Source organism: Scomber scombrus, chromosome 7, assembly GCF_963691925.1.
Source record: "Scomber scombrus chromosome 7, fScoSco1.1, whole genome shotgun sequence".
Taxonomy (NCBI): Eukaryota; Metazoa; Chordata; class Actinopteri; order Scombriformes; family Scombridae; genus Scomber; species Scomber scombrus.
In genome coordinates, this window is record NC_084976.1 from 502,735 (window position 1) to 522,613 (window position 19,879).

At 42.8% G+C, this 19,879-nt stretch overlaps 1 protein-coding gene across 1 annotated transcript; it reads left to right on the plus strand.

Moving 5' to 3' along the window:
- The first annotated feature begins 930 nt into the window (after positions 1-930).
- Positions 931-16,375, plus strand: LOC133983817 (dysbindin-A-like). The gene is given in 14 exon segments (XM_062423019.1): positions 931-1,100; positions 2,035-2,088; positions 2,293-2,343; positions 3,867-3,927; positions 11,889-12,021; positions 12,479-12,582; positions 12,585-12,613; positions 13,061-13,083; positions 13,567-13,595; positions 13,598-13,675; positions 13,677-13,728; positions 14,363-14,433; positions 14,435-14,492; positions 14,997-16,375. Coding segments are annotated over 14 exon segments (1,056 nt in total). The 5' UTR covers positions 931-1,044; the 3' UTR covers positions 15,254-16,375.
- Positions 16,376-19,879: the final 3,504 nt, after the last annotated feature.

Genomic DNA, 19,879 nt, shown 5'->3' on the forward strand with positions numbered 1-19,879 from the left:
GAACCCATTCATCATTTGCTACATATTCTACATACATCCAAAAGTATACAGCTAGTCAAACTCCATTCACAAGAGACATGAGAGTCAGGATGTAGCCTTCAAGCTCCAAATATAAGCAGATTCAGGTGTTTGAGATGTGAAAAGGGAGCAAAACTAAAAGACACAACAGAATACAGGATAATTACTGCTATGTTTGCTATATGAGGTATGTACCTAAGAGCACAAGCATGGTCAGCTTTGTACTAAATCTTTTATGTGTGTGTGTGTGTGTGTGTGTGTGTGTGTGTGTGTGTGTGTGTGTGTGTGTGTGTGTGTGTGTGTGTGTATATCAGACCTCCCTTTTCCCTTTTTATAATATCATAATAACAGATACATATCTCTTTTATAATTACTTTGTTCAGAGCCAATGATTAGATTTTTTTTCAATAACTAAATTTGAAATTAAATCCAGACCTTTCTTCTTCATTTTTATATTTATACACAAATACTGTAGTTGACATTTGTTTTAATAAGAACAGATAGAGTGTAGAGAATAATAATGCAGATAGAGTTTGCTTTTAGTGATAGTTGCATAAAGTGTTGTCCTCATTTTAATTAAATAATGTTGAGCTAAACAGTTCTTTCCTTGACCATTATTTTGTAAAACATGGAAGAAATGAATTGCCACATTGTGTGTGTGTGTGTGTGTGTGTGTGTGTGTGTGTGTGTGTGTGTGTGTGTGTGTGTGTGTGTGTACACATATATAGACAGTGATATTGAACATATTCCCTTCGAGTAAGTCAAATGCAGACACGTGTGTTGCTTTATATGAAGGGAAATACATGTCCAGGGTTTCTCCGCCCTTGCCGCTATGAAACACGCGGCACGCCGGCACGGTCAAATAGAGCGCACTTCTGTTTACAACCCTTCTCACGCCATTTCCTGCCAACCCTTCAATCACTGACTGCAGTCCTACCGAGCAGATATAGTTGGCTGATGTAGACAGCTAATTAAAGCTGGTGTTTTAAACGGTTAAGATCAGGCCAGAAAGCAAAGACTGAGAGGATGTTTGAAAACTTCAGAGAAAGACTTCACATGGTCCAGCAGGATTTCACAACGGGGTTTGTTTTTCTGACTCTGTGTTTGCTTCAGTTTGCTCTCTGTGACAACCCTCAGAAATCAGACATCTTTGTATGACTACATTACATGTGTGTGTTACACCTTGGTATGTAACGTGACATGTAGACTTGATGATACTCGTATGACGATCCACTGCAGGGAGCTGATCAGCAGCTATTGTGGCTATTTGCTAACTATCGTCAAACAGCCTCCTTTGTGGTCAGTTCTGTGTTTGTGGTCAGCTGATATTTCTGTCGCACAGATGGTCAGCTTAAACACATTTTACATTACATGTGTGCCCTTTTTTATATGTTTAGCATCAGACTACGTTACGTTTGGCTGTATTATTTCCCAGCGTTCACTAGCTTGGTCGGTCTAGCTGTTCCTGCTTTTTTGCTTTCAGCTGACGATCATGTGATCTGTGGACCATAGTTAATACACAGCCGTTGCGCCCTGAACGCCCCAAATGATATTTAAAGAAAATACAAGTATGAAATGCAAATAATAATAATAATAATTTCATGTTTCCTTGACAGCAATGTGGTGTCTAAAAGCATCCTTTCTTAAATGTACTGACAGAGTTCACACAGAGGGCTTTTTTAAAACGAGACATCTGACACACATCAGCTTCTCTAATGACACACACACTGATGATGTTGTTTCATTCAGTGTTGTGCAAAAGTTTATGCACTTTAGCTGTTTAGGTTCTTATCCTGAATGTAATACCATGAGTGTTCTGCAGCATGTCAACAACAGGAAACATACAATCCCAATCATAAAGATCCATCTTCAGCAACAAGAACAAGAAGACTACTCGACTGATTCAACGACTAACCAACTCTCAAGGGACAGCTCTACTTTTAACTTTGTGTGCAAAGGCCTTCATACCCATATTCTTGCTGAACTGACAACTTCTCTTTTTGCCCCCCCCCCCAGGTTTAAAACTCTTGGAGACAAATCAAAAGAAACCAAAATCAGGAGGAAGCCCAGGTGAGCAGAATGCTGCCCTGTATCAGTTTGAATAGAAACAGGGTTAGGTGGTAATGGTGGTATAACAGCATTAAAGTTACTGGCTTGTTTTAATTGCCCTTTACCCCTCAAAATGACCCACTATTTTAAAAATAGAAAAAATAAAGTTAAACATTTAAATATTAAAGTCTTACCTGAACTCCATTTGAGTTTGCTGTCGTTCAGGTTTGAAGAAAGCCTTCCTTACTTCAGCGCTGGACTGGAAATCCTCAACAGGTCTAACACACACACACACACACACACACACACACACACACACACACACACACACACACACACACACACACACACACACACACACCATTGGGGGAGAGAAGAGTCGCCGGTACACATGTATACAAAGTACTCAAACTATTGTTTGTCTCCATCTTTTTTCAAATCACGCATGTGTGTGTGTGATTGTTTGAACATATAACCCACATGACAAGCATGTGCACACAAACATGTGACTGACAATTTTTCTAGTCAGGAGGTTGGTAGTCTGATTCCTGCAAAAGGTGTTTTAAGTATTAATATATTCAAAAACATGTTCGCGTTCAGATCTAATCTCTGTCATAGACACTGTCCATACAACATGTTTGCAGTATGATGAATAGGCTACAGTTCCGATAAATATATAACTTACATCTACTGAAGAATGGCATCTCTGTGTGTGTCTATATGTCTTTATGTCCTTCACATGTCTCTTGAATTGTTTAATTGATCAAGTGCCGAATTTGGACGTTATATTTTTAATATTAATAAACTTTGAATACACCAGCTATAAGCGCAATCTTTTCTTATAAAAGATGCTCTTGGCTCTCGGCTTACATGCATCCATGTCTGACCCGCTCCAGCGCTGTCAAAGGTTTTTAAATGACCATGAAATTCAAACACTTCTCTCCCCTGGTTCAAGATATTTATTTCCAAAAAACTTCCAACTTAGGTGTTTCTTACCGCAGCATGGAGTGACAGATCAAATCAATTAATTTCTTTCTTTTCCATCCGTTCAAACAAAACAAAAAACACTAGCAGCGGTCTAAAACTGTATGGCTGCCTGCCTGAAACCGAGAGCTACGCCGGCCCCAATAACCAACACTAGTCACCTGTCTATAAAGAGGAGGCGGAGATGAGAATAGGCATCAATCATGCATAGCTATGTCAGCGTCTAATAATCAAAATTAGCAATAATTCACAATTTCATAATTGTTATCAATTCAACTCATAATTCAAACCAGAATATTTCATGTTCATATCTCATAATTAACCAGATAAATAATAATAGTAAACCAGATAAAATAAAATATTCATCAAAACATAAATCAAGCATTTGGCTCCAACACCAGCGATCAGTGAGCTGCTCAGCTCTGTGCAGGGAACAGCTGATGACTCATGTATGTCATGTCTCTGTATAGGTATGATGGTCATACTGAGGTTAAAATGATCATCTTTTATTAATGTTTAACATATCAGTATGTTTTTAATGTTCAATATGCTGTTGTATCAACAATCTTTGTGACAGATTTGATCTGAAATCAAACATATTTTTGAATAAATTAAGAAATAAACACCATGTAGAAAACAGACCACCAACTTCCTGATGACACACACACACACACACACACACACACACACACACACACACACACACACACACACACACACACACACACACACACACACACACACACACATTGTTTTAAGATGGCTTTGATGTACACAGTGTGTTTATGTATGTATATGTACATGTGTTTCTGTAGGTATGAGGAGAGTTGGTTTCTCCTCCATAAAAGAACTAAAGACTATGCTCAGGCTGCAGAGGTAGGATCACTACTTCTCCATTTTCCTCTGCAACATTACTTCATTTAATACCATTAATGACTCTCAGCATGCAAGTGTACTCTGGATACTGGATACTTGGATATCAGATGTGTGTGGATGTTTTCAGCAAATACATCAAACCTACAACTTATTGTGGGAGAATGTTCGCAGAGCACAGTCACATACCAGTGTTAACTTTCCCTGGTGAAGTGATTGAGACATTTTTATTTTATATTCAAACTTTATTTTTAAGAGAAATAAAACTCAGGTCTACTCAAAATGTTCACAAAATGTAATTAATTGGACAATCTACAGAAATGTTAGATAAGGTAAACATTTTAATTAATAATTAGAGGTGTAAAGATACATCGGAACATTGATTCAAAGATCAATGAGCCAATGGCATCGATGCAAAATGAAAACATTGGTCATCATCATCTTTAAGATACAGGTTTATTTAGAACTTTTTTTTGTTCTTTAGGCTGTGTGATTCAGTATATTCAAATATAATAATGGATAAAACATTAAAGTGCCATGACTCAGCTTTAATTTGATTAGGTTTACATTAGGGATGCACCGAAATGAAAATTCTTGGCCGAAACCGAAAAGCGAAAATGAGGAAACCAAGGCCGAAAACCGAAACACCGAAAGAAATGATTATGCCAATTATTAGTACCATTGCATTTATGGCTATGACTGTGTACTAACCTCACTAAAATCAAGGCATTGCAATTCAAAGAATAAATCAATTACAAAAGTATGAAAATATTTATTAAGCAATGACATTACAACAATGCACAATATAAAATTAAGTTAAAAATAAAACTTAGTGTTACACTTGGTGTCGGTCCGGGGGGGTGGAGGGGCGATCGGTGTCGGTCTAATAAGCAGTGTGTTTGTGTGACTATAAAAGCAGCGCGTGTGAGAGCAAAGCGTCCATATAGCTCTCACACGCGCTGCTTTTATAGTCACACAAACACACACACCTTCTCCTGTGCTGTGCGCTTCTCCGTCTCCAGGCGGGTTCTCCGCATCCATCACGGCCTGGATCATTTCTGGTGCCCGCTGCTTTAATCCCACATCCAAGTAATGATCTTTATAACGCGGATCAAGTACAGTCGCAATGAAGTGCTGACAGACTCTAAGAGTGTACTTCACTTTAGTGCTGCAATTAAAGGAATAACGTCTGCTACACATGCATCAGAGGAGCTTATCTCTTTAGTTAGCTGTTTCGGCCGTGTTGTTTCGGTGATAAAAGTATTTCGGCCGAAAACTGAAAATGCGCTTTTGGGCCATTTTCGGACAAAGATTTTCGGTGGCCGAATTTTTGGTGCATCCCTAGTTTACATCAGTTTAGATGAACTGTGTGGGAGATGTAGTCCCTTGAACACAAAGTGCTTCTAGTTCTCTTTCAAACCTCCCTCTGTATCTCACTATGGGAAGCACCAATGGCACCACGTCTGTCATGACAGACCAATCATCTTGAGATGCACAGGCCAGCCCGCCCCCCTTATAAGCGCCCTGTGTGCTGCACCCGTCATTCTCGCTTTCTTCCACTGTGAAGATCACCAAGCTCCTCAGCTGTCCTGATTTGGATTATTCATTCAACTGCTCTTCCGACGCGCAGTCAAGGTAGTCACCGAGCGTGGATATCTAGATTCAGGATTTGTTCACTGCTTTTCATTTTTCACTGCTTTCGTTGCGAAAACCAAGGTGTATCACTGCTACGTTAGCCGTCAAGGTTTTAGCGTGTGGTGTTTCTGCGACTGACCGTCGAGGTTAGTTATGGCTACCGCTTCCTCTAAGGGGACAACGGCTAGCGGCAAGGTGAAGGACGTCGAGTCCCGCCCTTGCCCGGCCTCTTGCGGTTTTAGCATTTCAGGGAGAGACCCACATCCTCTCTGTATTGCTTGTATGGGAGTCCAGCATGCTCAAGCATCGCTCGCGGACTCCGAGTGCTGCCAGCACTGCAGCTCCATGCCAGCTAGGATCCTGGAGCAGCGCCTCAGGGTTTCAGCTGCTTCTAAAGCCGACCCCTGCCTCTCCGACAGTGCAGCCAAGCCGAAGCCGGCTAAAACTAGCACGATCTGGGATAACCCCCCGGTGGAGGATTTCCCACCGCTGTTCGACCAGCTCCTCGACTCGGAGGACGAGTACGGAGGGGGAGATGTGGAGGAGGATGATAATCTGGACCTTCTCAACGAGGAGAAAACGAGGATGATGACAAGGACGCCATCCTCCCCCCGGCTCGGACATCCCGACCCGGCAGCTCAGTCAGCGGAGAAGTCCAACCCTCCTCTACACCTTCAGAGGTCGACTTGCACGAGGTGTGTCAGCGGGCCGTCCCGGCATGCATGAGGGAGATGAAGCGGTTTTGGGACAAACCATTTCGCCACAGAGTTCCCGTCAAGGGTTACTCTGGCCTGGAGGTCGTTAACAGTGAGGAGTGGGGTCTCGGAGATCCCCCGGTAGTGGAGCAGATGGTGGCTTCCCACCTCCACCCCAGCCATCGTTCCGTGCTCGCTGCGGCGGGTCCCGCCTTCCCAGGCAAGACGGAGCGCTTCGCCGCCTCCATGTACCAAAAAGTGTACAAATCAGCAGCCTAGTCTGTGAAAAACTTAAATGTTTTCACCCTGCTGACAGCCTACCAGGCTGAACTTTTCCAGGTGATGGGTCTCCTCCTGGTTAAGGGCTCCCCAAGCCCGAATGTTTGGGAGGAAATATGCATCGTCACGGATCTCACCCTCCGTTTGTCCAGAGGTGCAGTCCAAGGCTGCGGCTGCGTTATGGGGCTTGCAGTGGCGGTAGAGAGAGTGCTCTGGCTAAACCTCTCCAGCCTGCTGGACCAGGACAAACAGGTCATCATTGACACTCCCTTCGACCCGTCCAGGGCTAAGGGCTTGTTTGGTGAGGCTGTTACGGCCATGCAGCAAACCAGTGACCTTAGGTAGAAGCAGGGAGAAGCCTTCGACCTCTGCCTTCCACGCAAAGTCACTCCTCGCCCCACGCCGCAGCGGTGGTTATAAGGAGCCCAGGCCGCGGCCGTCTGAGCAGCCAGCGTCTGAGCAGCCAGCGTCTCACCAGCGCGGAGCTCAGCCCCAGAAACACTGGCCCAAAAAGTCCTTCGCAGCTGTAGCCGCCGCTCCAGGCACCCATCCGAACCGCCGGTCCCGCCCCCCGGACGGGAAGAAAAAGCGGTCGGCCTATGTGTTGTGGTTCGCAGGGACAGAGGCTCAGCAGTCAGCACTCACGGAGGTCTCTTCTCTGAGCCCCCCCGGAACAGACCTGTTATTTCCCTCTCCTCCCAAGAAACGGAGGATGGATGTGTTGGACCAGTGTTCCGGTCAGCGCTGTGTAACGGCCCCGTTTGGTCATCCCGTTCACAGACCAAAAGAAGTACTCGTTCCCCCCAGTGCAGAGTTTATATGCCCCCCCTCAACACCCCACGGGGACAGTTCAGAGGGTAGTGGGAAAATGTGCAATGTTCACACCAAGCACTTCACATGGTTTTTCAATAAACAGGCTCATTCATAAAGCCGAGGGCAAAGCGAACACAAAACAAACAAGAAAACCAAGGAGTGCAGGGCAGTCTGTCGCCCCGAGAGGGCGCAGCTGGTCCATTATTAAGCTTCAGGCCCCCGGGTCCTCTCGCTGTCAATGCGGAGGTATGGCGCACAGGCGCAGTCAACCCCTGGGTGTTTACAACCATTGCCAGGGGTTACAGGCTGCAGTTTGCAATGAAGCCGCCCCGCTTCAACGGGGTGCTGATGACAGAAGCTACGGGGGACGCTGTGGAGGCTTCAGATAGAGAAATATCTTCTCTATTAAGCCGAGGGCCGGTTCGCATTGTACCAGAGGGGGAGAGAAATCAGGGTTTTTATCCCCGTTATTTCCACATTCCAAAGAAAGGTTCATTACGTCCGATCCTAGATCTGCGTTGCCTCAATTTACACCTCCGAAAGTACAAATTCAAAATGCTCACACACAATGTTCTGTTCCGATCCATCTGACCAGGCAACTGGTTCACTTCTGTGGATCTGCAGGATGCTTATTTTCATATAAGCATATATCCAGCACACAGGAAATATCTCAGGTTTGCCTTCAAGGGAGCAGCCTACGCGTATCAGACCCTGCCTTTCGGGCTGTCACTAGTCCCGAGAGTCTTCAGCAAATATGTGGAAGCAACCCTGAACCCGATGCGAGCATCGGGCCTCAGAGTGTTTGTGTATCTGGACGATTTTCTCCTTTGTGCTCCCATTAGGGAGGAAGCAGAGAGAGATACACAGAGACTGATAGACAGGCTGCACAGCTTGGGCTTCAGTATAAACCACACAAAAATTGTTTTGTCTCCCACTCAGAATATTGAGTATTTGGGCCTCGAAATAAACTCTTTCATTCGGGTTTTTCTGTCTCAGGTTTGGGTGTAGAAATTTCGCCAACACCTGGCTTTATTACAACAGGGAAATTCAGTGTCGTTACAGGACTGTCTCCGGCTGTCTGGGCTGATGGCGTCATCAATATCTGATGGCGTCATCAATATCTGATGGCGTCATCAAAATTGAGCATTTTTGTAAAAAGTGGCTACAGAAATTAGGTCAGAAACTACAGGGTTTTTTTTTTAAACGCAGAAGGCAGAAACTGGGACATCTGTCCATCAGTGCAACCCTGTTAAGAAACATTTTCTTTGAGCGAGGAGTTATGATCGATTGAGCAGTGCTTGCAAAGTGGTTGTCAGATGGACTGCTGAAAATTAGGGATTTTCAGCGCTGGGTATACTCCCTACATCTGGGCGCACGACGTCACCTCAGGTGTATGGTGAGGATTTCCCCAGAATGCCTCCTGGCTCTCCGTTACTAGAGAGACCTGGGGATATTCACTACCGGCGTCCCGCTGGGAGCGGTGGTGATGAGGAAAACAGTTACAACGGATGCCTCGCTTTTCGAGGGGAGGTCGGTGAACGGGACCTGGCCCCCGACGCTTCATCAGGCGCATATGAACTACCTGGAGTCAGAGCAGACAACACGACAGCCGTGGCCTACATAAACAGGCAGGGAGGCACATGCTCTGTAAGGTTACACAGACTGGCTCAGAGTCTGATATTATGGGGCAGCGAACACCTGTTATCGTTACGCGCGGCGCACGTGCCGGGTGTACTAAACAGCGGGGCGGATTTACTCTCCAGAGGGAATCCCCTGTACGGCGAGTGGAGACTGAACCCCAAGGTGCTTCACCGGGTGTGGGAGAGGTTCAGCCGAGCGTCCGTAGATCTCTCCACATCGCACGAAAACGCACAGTGTCCTCTGTTCTTATCTTTAAGAGACCGGAACGCACCGGCTCACCCGTGGCCAAACGTGTTGCTGTATGTGTTTCCCCCGCTCGGCCTCATCACTCCGACTCTGATCAGAGTGAGGGAGCAGCAGCTATCACTGATCCTGATAGCTCCTTACTGACCCAGTTTTCCACCTTTTAAGGTCTATTTGGCCGCTGTTTCAGCTTGTCATGTGGGTTTTGGAGGTGCGCCTATCGGGCAGCATCCTCTAATCAGGAGGTTTATGAAGGGTGCGCGTTGGCTGCGGCCCGGCGTAAACCTCTGGTTCCGTCATGGGATTTACCCACGGTTCTGGAGGCGCTCTCAGGGTTGCCCTTCGAGCCATTAGAGTTTGCTGATTTAAAGGTGCTCTCCCTTAAGACTATCCTGAGTTACATGCTTTGTCTGTGCACACCTCATGTCTGCAGTTTTCTGCGGATTATGGGAAGGTGATGCTGCGTCCTAACCCGGCATTTGTGCCAACGGTTAGTGATTCTGCCTACAGCTGTTCCACGCTTGAGCTGCTCGCTTTTCACCCACTGCCGTTTGCAGGGGAGGGTGAGAAACGGCTCAATTCACTTTGTCCTGTGAGAGCTTTACGCATCTATATGGACAGGACTAGGGGATTTAGGAAAAGTAACCAGCTCTTCGTATCCTGGGCTCCTTCCCACAAGGGGAGGGCCCTGACGTGCCAGCGCCTGTCACACTGGGTGGTGGAGGCCATAATCTTGGCGTACGGGAGTCTTGGGTTGAAGCCCCCAGAGAGGCTTCGGGCCCACTCCACCAGGGGTATGGCCACCTCATGGGCCCTGTTCAAGGGCATATCAGTGAGGGATATTTGTGCCGATGCCAGTTGGGCATCCCCACACACGTTCATTCGGTTTTACAGGCTGGATGTGACCAAAACATCTCTGGCTCATTCAGTCCTGATTGTGGGTTCATGTTAACTGCGTGCTGGCCCTTGGGGTGGGTTTAGGGTGTCGACCCATCGCGGATTGCGGCTTTGGGCTTCGGAGCATGTAAATCCGGGAGTGGGCTATATCTCCCATAGTGAGATACCGAGGGAGGTTTGAAAGAGAACGTTAGGTTACTCACGTAACTCCGGTTCTCTGATAACCCAGTGAGGTATCTCACAACACTGCCCTACTTGCATAGGTGCGGTGGAAGAAATACGCTTGAGAATGACGGGTGCAGCGCACGGGGCGCTTATAAGGCTGGCCCGTGCATCTCGAGATGATTGGTCTGTCATGACAGACGTGGTGTCATTGGAGCTTCCATGATCGGTCACGCCAGAGGGCGCTTCCAATAGTGAGATACCTCACTCGGTTATCAGAGAACCGGGGTTACGTGAGTAACCTTACGTTTTGTTGCGTGCACCTACTTTTTTAGAATGAACCCAACTGTTGATGTTTATTTGGTAAATCTTTGGAATCTGCTAGATTTCCTGTCTTCTTCACTTGCATGTTCACCTCTCATATTCATTGACAACTCTGAGCCAGGTTTTAGCTATTTTGTGCTGAACTAGTGGTGAAACAACACACAGCTGCCAAACAAACATTTAATAGCAAAATGTCCAATGACTTATGACCTCCTGCAGTTTGGGCACTGTGTGTTTATAGGACTACAGGCTCTATTTTAACCATGCAAGTGCAATGACAAGTGGAAGGTGGTATGTCTTAGGTGCATGGACTGTTTAATTGAAATAAATGATTTATATTTAAGTATTAATCTGTTGCTGCAGTATATCTGCTGCAAGTAGTTTGATCCTGGTAATAAAATCACTGAATCAGCACAGATTGACGTTGCCCACAAACAGACATAGTTGTCAGCCGTCTGTTTTTAGTGTAGTATCTATGAACAAATTTCAACCAAAATACAACAACTGTCTTTGTGCTGATTCATTTGAATGGAGCTGCCACCTCGCGTTGCACCTCCACGGAAATACAGCACACGACCCGGCACTTTAATGTAGTATCCATTATTACTTTATGTCGAACTGAATGTGCTGAAGAACAGAACCTAAAGAACAAAACGTGTAACTGTCCAAATACTTCATTTCTGGACAGTATATGAATATTGTTGAGTACAAATGAGAACAAATATTCAGCCAAACTGCAGAAAGCTTCATTTCTATGCAACCTTTCATCTCATCAGCTGACTGTGGCTGCTGCTGCTTTTACATTTGACCCTCCTCAAATATAACACTGCAAATGTCTATATCTAAACATCTGTATCTATATTTGCAAACTTTTAAACACAGAGTTACCAGTTACTAATATATGTGGAGTTCTCTTGTAGATAAATGAGTTTTATTTTCAGTGTCACCAAAACTTGTGTGTGTGTCTTTGAGGTCTAACAAATATGTCAAATCCATTTCCTTCTTCATAAAACACTTTGAATGGTGTGAAGTCATTGGCAGGAACAAGCATCATCATGTGGATGTATGAGACAAACAAACAGGGACCCTCTCATAAAAAACAGTTAGAACACTATCATTGCAAGAAGCTTCCACAGCTGAGGCTACAGGAAACTTTAGCTGCTTAAAAATAACACGTCTTTCAATCATTGTTTGTTTATTAATGTATAAACATGTTCTAAATGTTTCTACTAACATGTGAAACATACAGTAGTTATTCTCTGCTGTGTTTGTTAGGCAGTAGATGGAGACATGGTGATGCTCTCAGCACACTGGGAGAGAAGAAGAACAGCCCTGGCACAACTACAGGAACAGCTGCAGAGCTTGCCAGCTTTTATCTGTGAACTTGATGCCGTCACTGCATCTATAGGTATGAAGTCTATCAATATGATATGATATGGCCAATCAATAGTACCAGCAGCAACATATGGTACCACAATGTTAGGTAATGGAGCTCAGTATGTGTTTCCTGTGTAATTGTTCATTAATTCTTCACATCAAAAGTATTAGTAGAGCTTTAAACCACATGTGCCTTAAGTATACTACTTGGTTATTCAGTATTTACTCAGTGTCCTCATACATCATCAGAAACTTCCTGCATTTATAATGGTGTGAAATTTAGATGAAAGTCAATTAAATTGTAGACATATTTTTGGGGTAATGTGTAAAACTCATTATGAACATAGGATGTACCTAACTGAATTAAATCTATCTCTCTCTCTCTCTCTCTCTCTCTCTCTCTCTCTCTCTCTCTCTCTCTCTCTCTCTCTCTCTCTCTCTCTCTCTCTCTCTCTCTCTCCTCTCTCTCTCTCTCTCTCTCTCTCTAGCTCATTTGGAAGGTGACTTTGAGGAGATGGAGAGCAGACTGGTATTCTTGGAGACTCTGTGTTGTCAGTGTGAACAACAGACATTCAAACAACATCATATCAACACCAACTAGAAGTCTATAAGAAAAAGAAGAGGTATGAGATTCATGTAATGTATTATTCACCTGTGTCCTGTCCTCTCTCCAGGCCTGCACTGTAAATCTTGCTGCAGTTTTTGCCGCAACCGCTCTCGGTCAACTTAACATATTGTTAGACTAATCAGGGTCATCATGAAACAGAATGGCTTCATACCTAACAAACAACATTTAAAAAGGGTAGGAATGACATAGTTTTTTGGGGTTAGGGGAAGGTAACTGCTCCATTCAAAGTAGGATGTCTGCTATCCGTTCTAATCAGACCAGGTCTTCCCCAGAAAGTCTGCCAATTATCAATAAAGCCCATCATGTCATTGCATGTCATAAATGTGTCCTTTAATGGATTGGGACTGTTTGTTTAGTCAGAGAACTGGAGAGGCAGAATATAATAATAATAAGGCTAACTTGTTTGTGTGTTAATGGGCTCTTTTCTGATGTGTGTTTACAGGAAGGACACTGAGGCACTGGAAGGTGAGCTGCTGTACTATCATGAAGCATTACTGATTTTCAACACACAGTTGGGATTACTGCATATTCACCCTTTATTTACACCTTTATTATAGTACTGTGAATAGTATTTGTCTCTTTTGTACGTTCACTATTGTGCAATTCACCATCACAATACAGGTCTTAGATGTATAGACAAAATCTAACATTAGGAAAACAGGAAGTTAACACAGGACACTTGTTTTTAATATCCAGCTTCATTTATTAATGGACAAAGTTATCCAACACCCACTTCATCTATGCAAAAACAAACGTTGTCTCTTTATGTTCTATCACTGTAGTTGTCACAGGATATGGGTGTGACAAGTTGGGGATAAATGAGCAGATGATTGCTTAGTGTCTAATGTCAGCAACATACTGTAATGTTAAGGCTACTATAAATTGTACATTGTAAAATACTGTGGCGATGAAAGGGAAATTTAAAATAATTGGTGTTCCTGTTTGCAGTGGAACTGAACTCTGAGCATGCTCAGAAGGGCAGAGCTGACAGACCATGCAGAGCGAGCAGACAAAGCAGCAGAAACTAAGAGAACGACAGAAAGTCTATGAAGAAGCCCTTTAACCAAGACATGGAACAATACCTGTCCACTGGACACCTACAACACAGAGGTCAGTCACTATTATTTTCTAGCATGTCATCAGTAGAAATGGAAGACATTTTTATGGGGATATGCTAACCTTTTCTACACTAATGTTGATAGATTAGAGAATGTATGCTGTCCTCCTCCTTTGGCACAGTTACAGTACAATGCTGCTCACCAACAAAGTCTACATGAGTTTCACTTTGACCCACCTGAATTTCCCTCTTTGGGATAATAAAGTTGTCTTTGATGTTGTATCTGTAAAAGAGAGAGAGAGAGAGAGAGAGAGAGAGAGAGAGAGAGAGAGAGAGAGAGAGAGGAGAGAGAGAGAGAGAGAGAGAGAGAGAGAGAGAGAGAGAGAGAGAGAGAGGAGAGAGACGAGAGAGAGAGAGAGAGAGAGAGAGAGAGAGAGAGAGAGAGAGAGAGAGAGAGAGAGAGAGAGAGAGAGAGAGAGAGAGAGAGAGAGAGAGAGAGAGTCCAAAAATAGAAAATCAATTTGTTTTATTGGAGCAGAATGTTTGGGAAACCCTGCATCAATTCAAAAAGCCAGACCACAGGAAAATAATTCTAGGCAGAAATGGACATATATCATGTGATGCAGTGGAAAACTGTACAAGACTAAGTTATCATTTTGTGTGTGTGTTTTGCTCTTTTGTTTGCAGAGCTAACAGGAGCTGATGTGTGTGTCTTGGACCAGATGACAGTAACTAACATATCAGACCAGGAGGCTTTGGGATGACTTCCTCAACTCCACTGGTGATGACATCAGTGCTGTATCATCACTGACCTCAGGTAACCCAAACTCAGCTACTCCACTACCTGACAATATACAGTAGCATACGCTCTCCACATTTTTGCTTGCCTTTTATGTTGTCATTGCAAAAGTTGCATACGGTTCACATCTAGCATGTATATTTTGTTGTGTTACTGGCTACCTGATGAATGTAAGTGCAACCTTGTAACTTAACAGGGTAAGTAACTTTGTCTTACCACTCAGCTCTCAGGATCAATTGCAATGATACAGCAGGTAAATGGTTGTGCAGTTATTATTCAGGTAGGTGGAGAGAAAATACCCTCATGGACAGAGTTCACTCTCCACCTACCTGGATCTATCTACCTACCCACCTACCTGAATTAGTGACCAATGAATATAATATTAAAATCATCCCACTTGTGCTGGAGAAATGAATGGCCTACAGCTCATCTGTCTCACATGTGGTATCAGGTTGAATTCTTAAATCATTAGTTCTCCAGGTGGCTCTATTCCACTGAGAATGATAGTTGTCTCTTTAACAGGTCCAGACCTCGTGTCCTCCTCTGAATCTCTGAGGAGCCCGATGAACCAAGACCCTCTGACAAGCAACCAACTTTCCAACCAGGACATGGCATGGGTGCAAGAAGAGGAAGTGGCCAGTGAGGAGAGTGATGAGCCCCTGGTGCAGTCAGACGAGGAGGACATTCAACCAGATATGTTACTGATTGGCCAGCAGCATGTTTGCCCGATGAGGGGTTCTGATGAGAGTGACTCTACAGGGGACCTGCCCTCTGGGTAACTTAGCAACCAGGCCCTTGAAACACCATGAATATTAGCTAAACACCGACTACTGTTACCCCTCAACAACACCCATCTGCTGCCCTCTGCTCCCCTCTCCAGCCAACATGACTCAGTACTTCTGTGCTTCTTTCCTCCGAGTCTGGTTAAAAAAAACACAACAGCTTCTTTGTCATTTGAACACAAATGCTGAATTTCCATAAGATTGAGATATGTTACTTCACTGTCTACCCAAATTAAATTGAGTATTCTGTCCATGTTCAATTATAGAAAACCCTCTCTATGCAGAAAGAGACAAATCAAAGCTAAATAAAGTGAGTTTGTGTGAATAAGTTATTTCAATCATTTAAGGTCTAAATCAGCTTTTAACAGTGTTGCATTGACAAGCTACAGTAACTACTAACCTCTTTAGGTAGAGATAAGTCTACTTTGAGTTGTGCACTGTAATAAATCCTGTGTTTAATTTCTGGCTATTAAAGTGAGACTATGTAACTTTTGCTGAGCAGCAGTAACAGCAACCTCTGCTGCCACCAGTGGTAATTACTGGATGCTGGTACATTTAATTCTGCTGATGCCTGAGAGCAAAGAGTAGTGCACTATTTTAATGGGAGGAAACTCAGCCATGACATCAGTCAGTTACCCAGCATGCAGCTAATGTGTCCCACTACAATAAATACAGTCTGATAGATGGTTAGTATGTATTATCTCTTTTGATAATGATGTAAGTAACATACTGGTGCGCTAATAAGCTAACAAGCAATTGTCATACACAGAGAGTCTGATAAATACACACAAACAGTTAGGATACATCTAGCATTGAATGCAGAAAGTGGAAAATGTTACAAAAATAAATCTGGTTATGAGAGAGCTTGTGCAATTTTATCTCTGCCTCCACTAAATAAAACTAACATTATGGTACTTTACAGCAGTCACTCTGCCAACAGTAAAGTCAGGATATTGAATCAGTGATGAAAGAAAAATGTAATTACACCAAACTGCCACTTTAGTATAGTTACCCATGCATAATAGTATAGTAAGCAGTGAAGAGGAATCTGTTTTTTTCATGTACGGTTAGAGGATGAAATACAGGAAGGTCAGTCTATAAGTAATCTATAAGAGACAGTAAACTCCAGAAACCATCGGTCACCCACACTTTGGAACGTCAGATTGAGGGTGGTGGAGGTCAGTTATGTGGAGGTGAGGGAGGTCAGTTATGTGGAGGTGAGGGTTCTAACCTCTAGCTCTCTTTTCTTCATTCTTAACACAACTGTTAAGTGCAACACTATGAAATTCTCCCTGCGAAGACTGTCTGATGCCCTCATATCTAAACAGTATGTAACGTTTCACTCTACCATCTGGTGAGGCTGTTATGAGCAACTATCAATATATGTGATTTCTCACTAGGGGGTACATGTCATAGGACATGTTGATACTCAAGCATAACTCAGCCCCAAGTCTGAAGTCTGATTGGACAACAACACTTTCAAACAAGATGTTACCAGCTGATAACTACAGGAGCAGACAGCTAACAAGATAAAGAGTTGCAGGACAAAATATGAAATGACTTCTGGCCTGTTTAAATGTTGCAATGTTTGTCTTCCTTTCATTATCATTATTATGTGTTGCTGAACTTCAACAACTTCTGTCCTCCTCCCTCGCAGCCTCATTGTATTGTGGGTGTTTTATTCAAATTCATAGAATCTTCAAATTTGACTCAGCCACCAGTAGGTGGAGAAATGGGTCTATGGGTCAGTGTTGTGACAGTCACACACACACACTCACTCACCGGGGTAGTTACAGTTAAAACTACTGTTTTACATTTGGGGAACAAATGTTTTTCTTTTGGAATGATGATGAGGATGCACCAGCTGTGTGTAAATTCAAACTCAGCCTAGTTAAACAGGTCAGGGGGTGTAGGCCTGTAGGGTACATGCATAGGAATACATCAGTCAGCTTCCAAAATTAAAATGTTGATTTGGATGTTTCATGTGGATGGCAGCATTCTGATATAATATATTTTCTTTGTTTGACGCACTGTGGTCTTTGTTTTGACATTTCCTCCCAGTGCAACATGTTTTAAATGAGTTACTGAAAGCGGTGTTTTGAAAATTGGATGCATTCGTATGCACATGTTGTAAATAACGGGAAATGTCTTTAAAATGTTCTTGCATATGGGATATATCGATGTTTTTGTATTTTGTGCCATAAATTAACTGAAGATTTTAATTTATTGTTGATTATGGCACACTCATTAACAAGAAAATTCAAAACTGGCACTCTATGTCAAAAAGGTAGCCTACCCCTGGAATTAGTGATGTGTAGTTCGCGAACGAGCCGGCTCTAAAAGCCGATGCTTTGTATTGAACGAGAAGAGCCAATGCCCTTCGGAGAGAGCCGAATCTTCAGCCTCCTGCTCGGCAGTCCGTTTGGCTGAGAATCCATGCAGGTAGGGGCCTGCCATATACCATTATGTAAAGAAGGAAGGAGGGCAGACGCTCCAAAGACAGTGAGTGTAGTGGTACAGGCCGCGTCTATCGTTTTTCCAACCCAGTTCAGCTGAAACCACGCCCACTTTTGCCCACTTCCGTAGTACGGAAGCCTCGTCGGCTGCTCTCCGCTGGAAACCGCGCTCATCTTGTCATACGAAATATGACAGCCACAGTAGCATGGAAAATAGTGATATGAGGAATTCAGTTTGATCGGTTTACGGTATATCTGACCACAAATGAGAAAAGAAGTAGCTAGCCTATGTGCTATATCTTTACTGTGGAAAGCAGTCTGTGGAAAGATTAATGTTAATGTATTGTCATGACAGCAACTGCATGGATGTTATTACCTACAATCTTATCACTCATTGGTCCTCTAATGCTGTCAATCCATTATGTTGCTTGGTGTACTTGACTGGTCACTCTCTGTTAAAGATTCTAGGTTATCTACCTGAATTGCAAATACTGCTTTAGCCTCTTTTTAAAATTTACTTTACTTTATACCTTGGTGACAACATAATTGTTAAATATCCTTGAATTAGTTTTGGGAGGCAATTAAAAGATATTAAAGGCAAGCATTAAAGCAATTAAAAGAAATGTACAAAATATGTATGTAAGTATATAAATTTCACTTTGAGGAAATGTGGGGAAATGATGATGGTCAAGACATCCAGAACATTTGACTTTTATGGAATTACAATAACATCATATAGCTGCAATTAAAGACACAAAACAAGCTACAGTATGATATTGCTGTCACATGAAACTCACTGTAATCAAAAACAGAACTTTGATTGATTGATTGATGCATGTTAAGTGAAATTAATTGTAGCAAAATGTATATCTTTATATTGCAAGTGAATCACAACTCATTGTTTTTCAGTGTGATTGAAAATAAATTGTTTCTATTTTATTAGACAAAAGAAAGAAAAGTTCTGTTTTTGATTACAGTGAGTTTCATGTGACAGCAATATCATACTGTAGCTTGTTTTGTCTCTTTAATTGCAGCTATATGATGTTATTGTAATTCCATAAAAGTCAAATGTTCTGGATGTCTTGACCATCATCATTTCCCCACATTTCCTCAAAGTGAAATTTATATACTTACATACATATTTTGTACATTTCTTTTAATTGCTTTAATGCTTGCCTTTAATATCTTTTAATTGCCTCCCAAAACTAATTCAAGGATATTTAACAATTATGTTGTCACCAAGGTATAAAGTAAAGTAAATTTTAAAAAGAGGCTAAAGCAGTATTTGCAATTCAGGTAGATAACCTAGAATCTTTAACAGAGAGTGACCAGTCAAGTACACCAAGCAACATAATGGATTGACAGCATTAGAGGACCAATGAGTGATAAGATTGTAGGTAATAACATCCATGCAGTTGCTGTCATGACAATAAATTAACATTAATCTTTCCACAGACTGCTTTCCACAGTAAAGATATAGCACATAGGCTAGCTACTTCTTTTCTCATTTGTGGTCAGATATACCGTAAACCGATCAAACTGAATTCCTCATATCACTATTTTCCATGCTACTGTGGCTGTCATATTTCGTATGACAAGATGAGCGCGGTTTCCAGCGGAGAGCAGCCGACGAGGCTTCCGTACTACGGAAGTGGGCAAAAGTGGGCGTGGTTTCAGCTGAACTGGGTTGGAAAAACGATAGACGCGTACAGGCCAGATACACACAGCAGAGACAGAGGAGGATGTGAGTGCAAGCATGTCAATGTGTTCAGTTGTTCTGTGTTCAGTTCAAGGTTTTTCAGGTGTTCAAAGGTTTGATTAAAATGTTAAACAAAAGTAACTGTATTTTTTTTGTAATTACAAAAATGCATACAAATAAGGCTTTTATGAAAACACTGAATGAAAACTTGCTTACCAATACACAAACCATTCATAATTGCTAGATCAGGCTAAAATAGAACGCTCAGAGTGATACTAAATGAAGAGCCGTTTGGGAGCCGTTAGAGCTGGCTCTTCTAAGGGAACCGAGCCAAAAGAGCCGAATCTTTGAAAAGAGCCGGATTGCCCATCACTACCTGGAATAGGGAAAGTGAATGTATAGTAACCGTTCTGACATCCACTCCAACCCACATGGTGGCGGTAATACAAAAAAGACTAAAATAGTTAT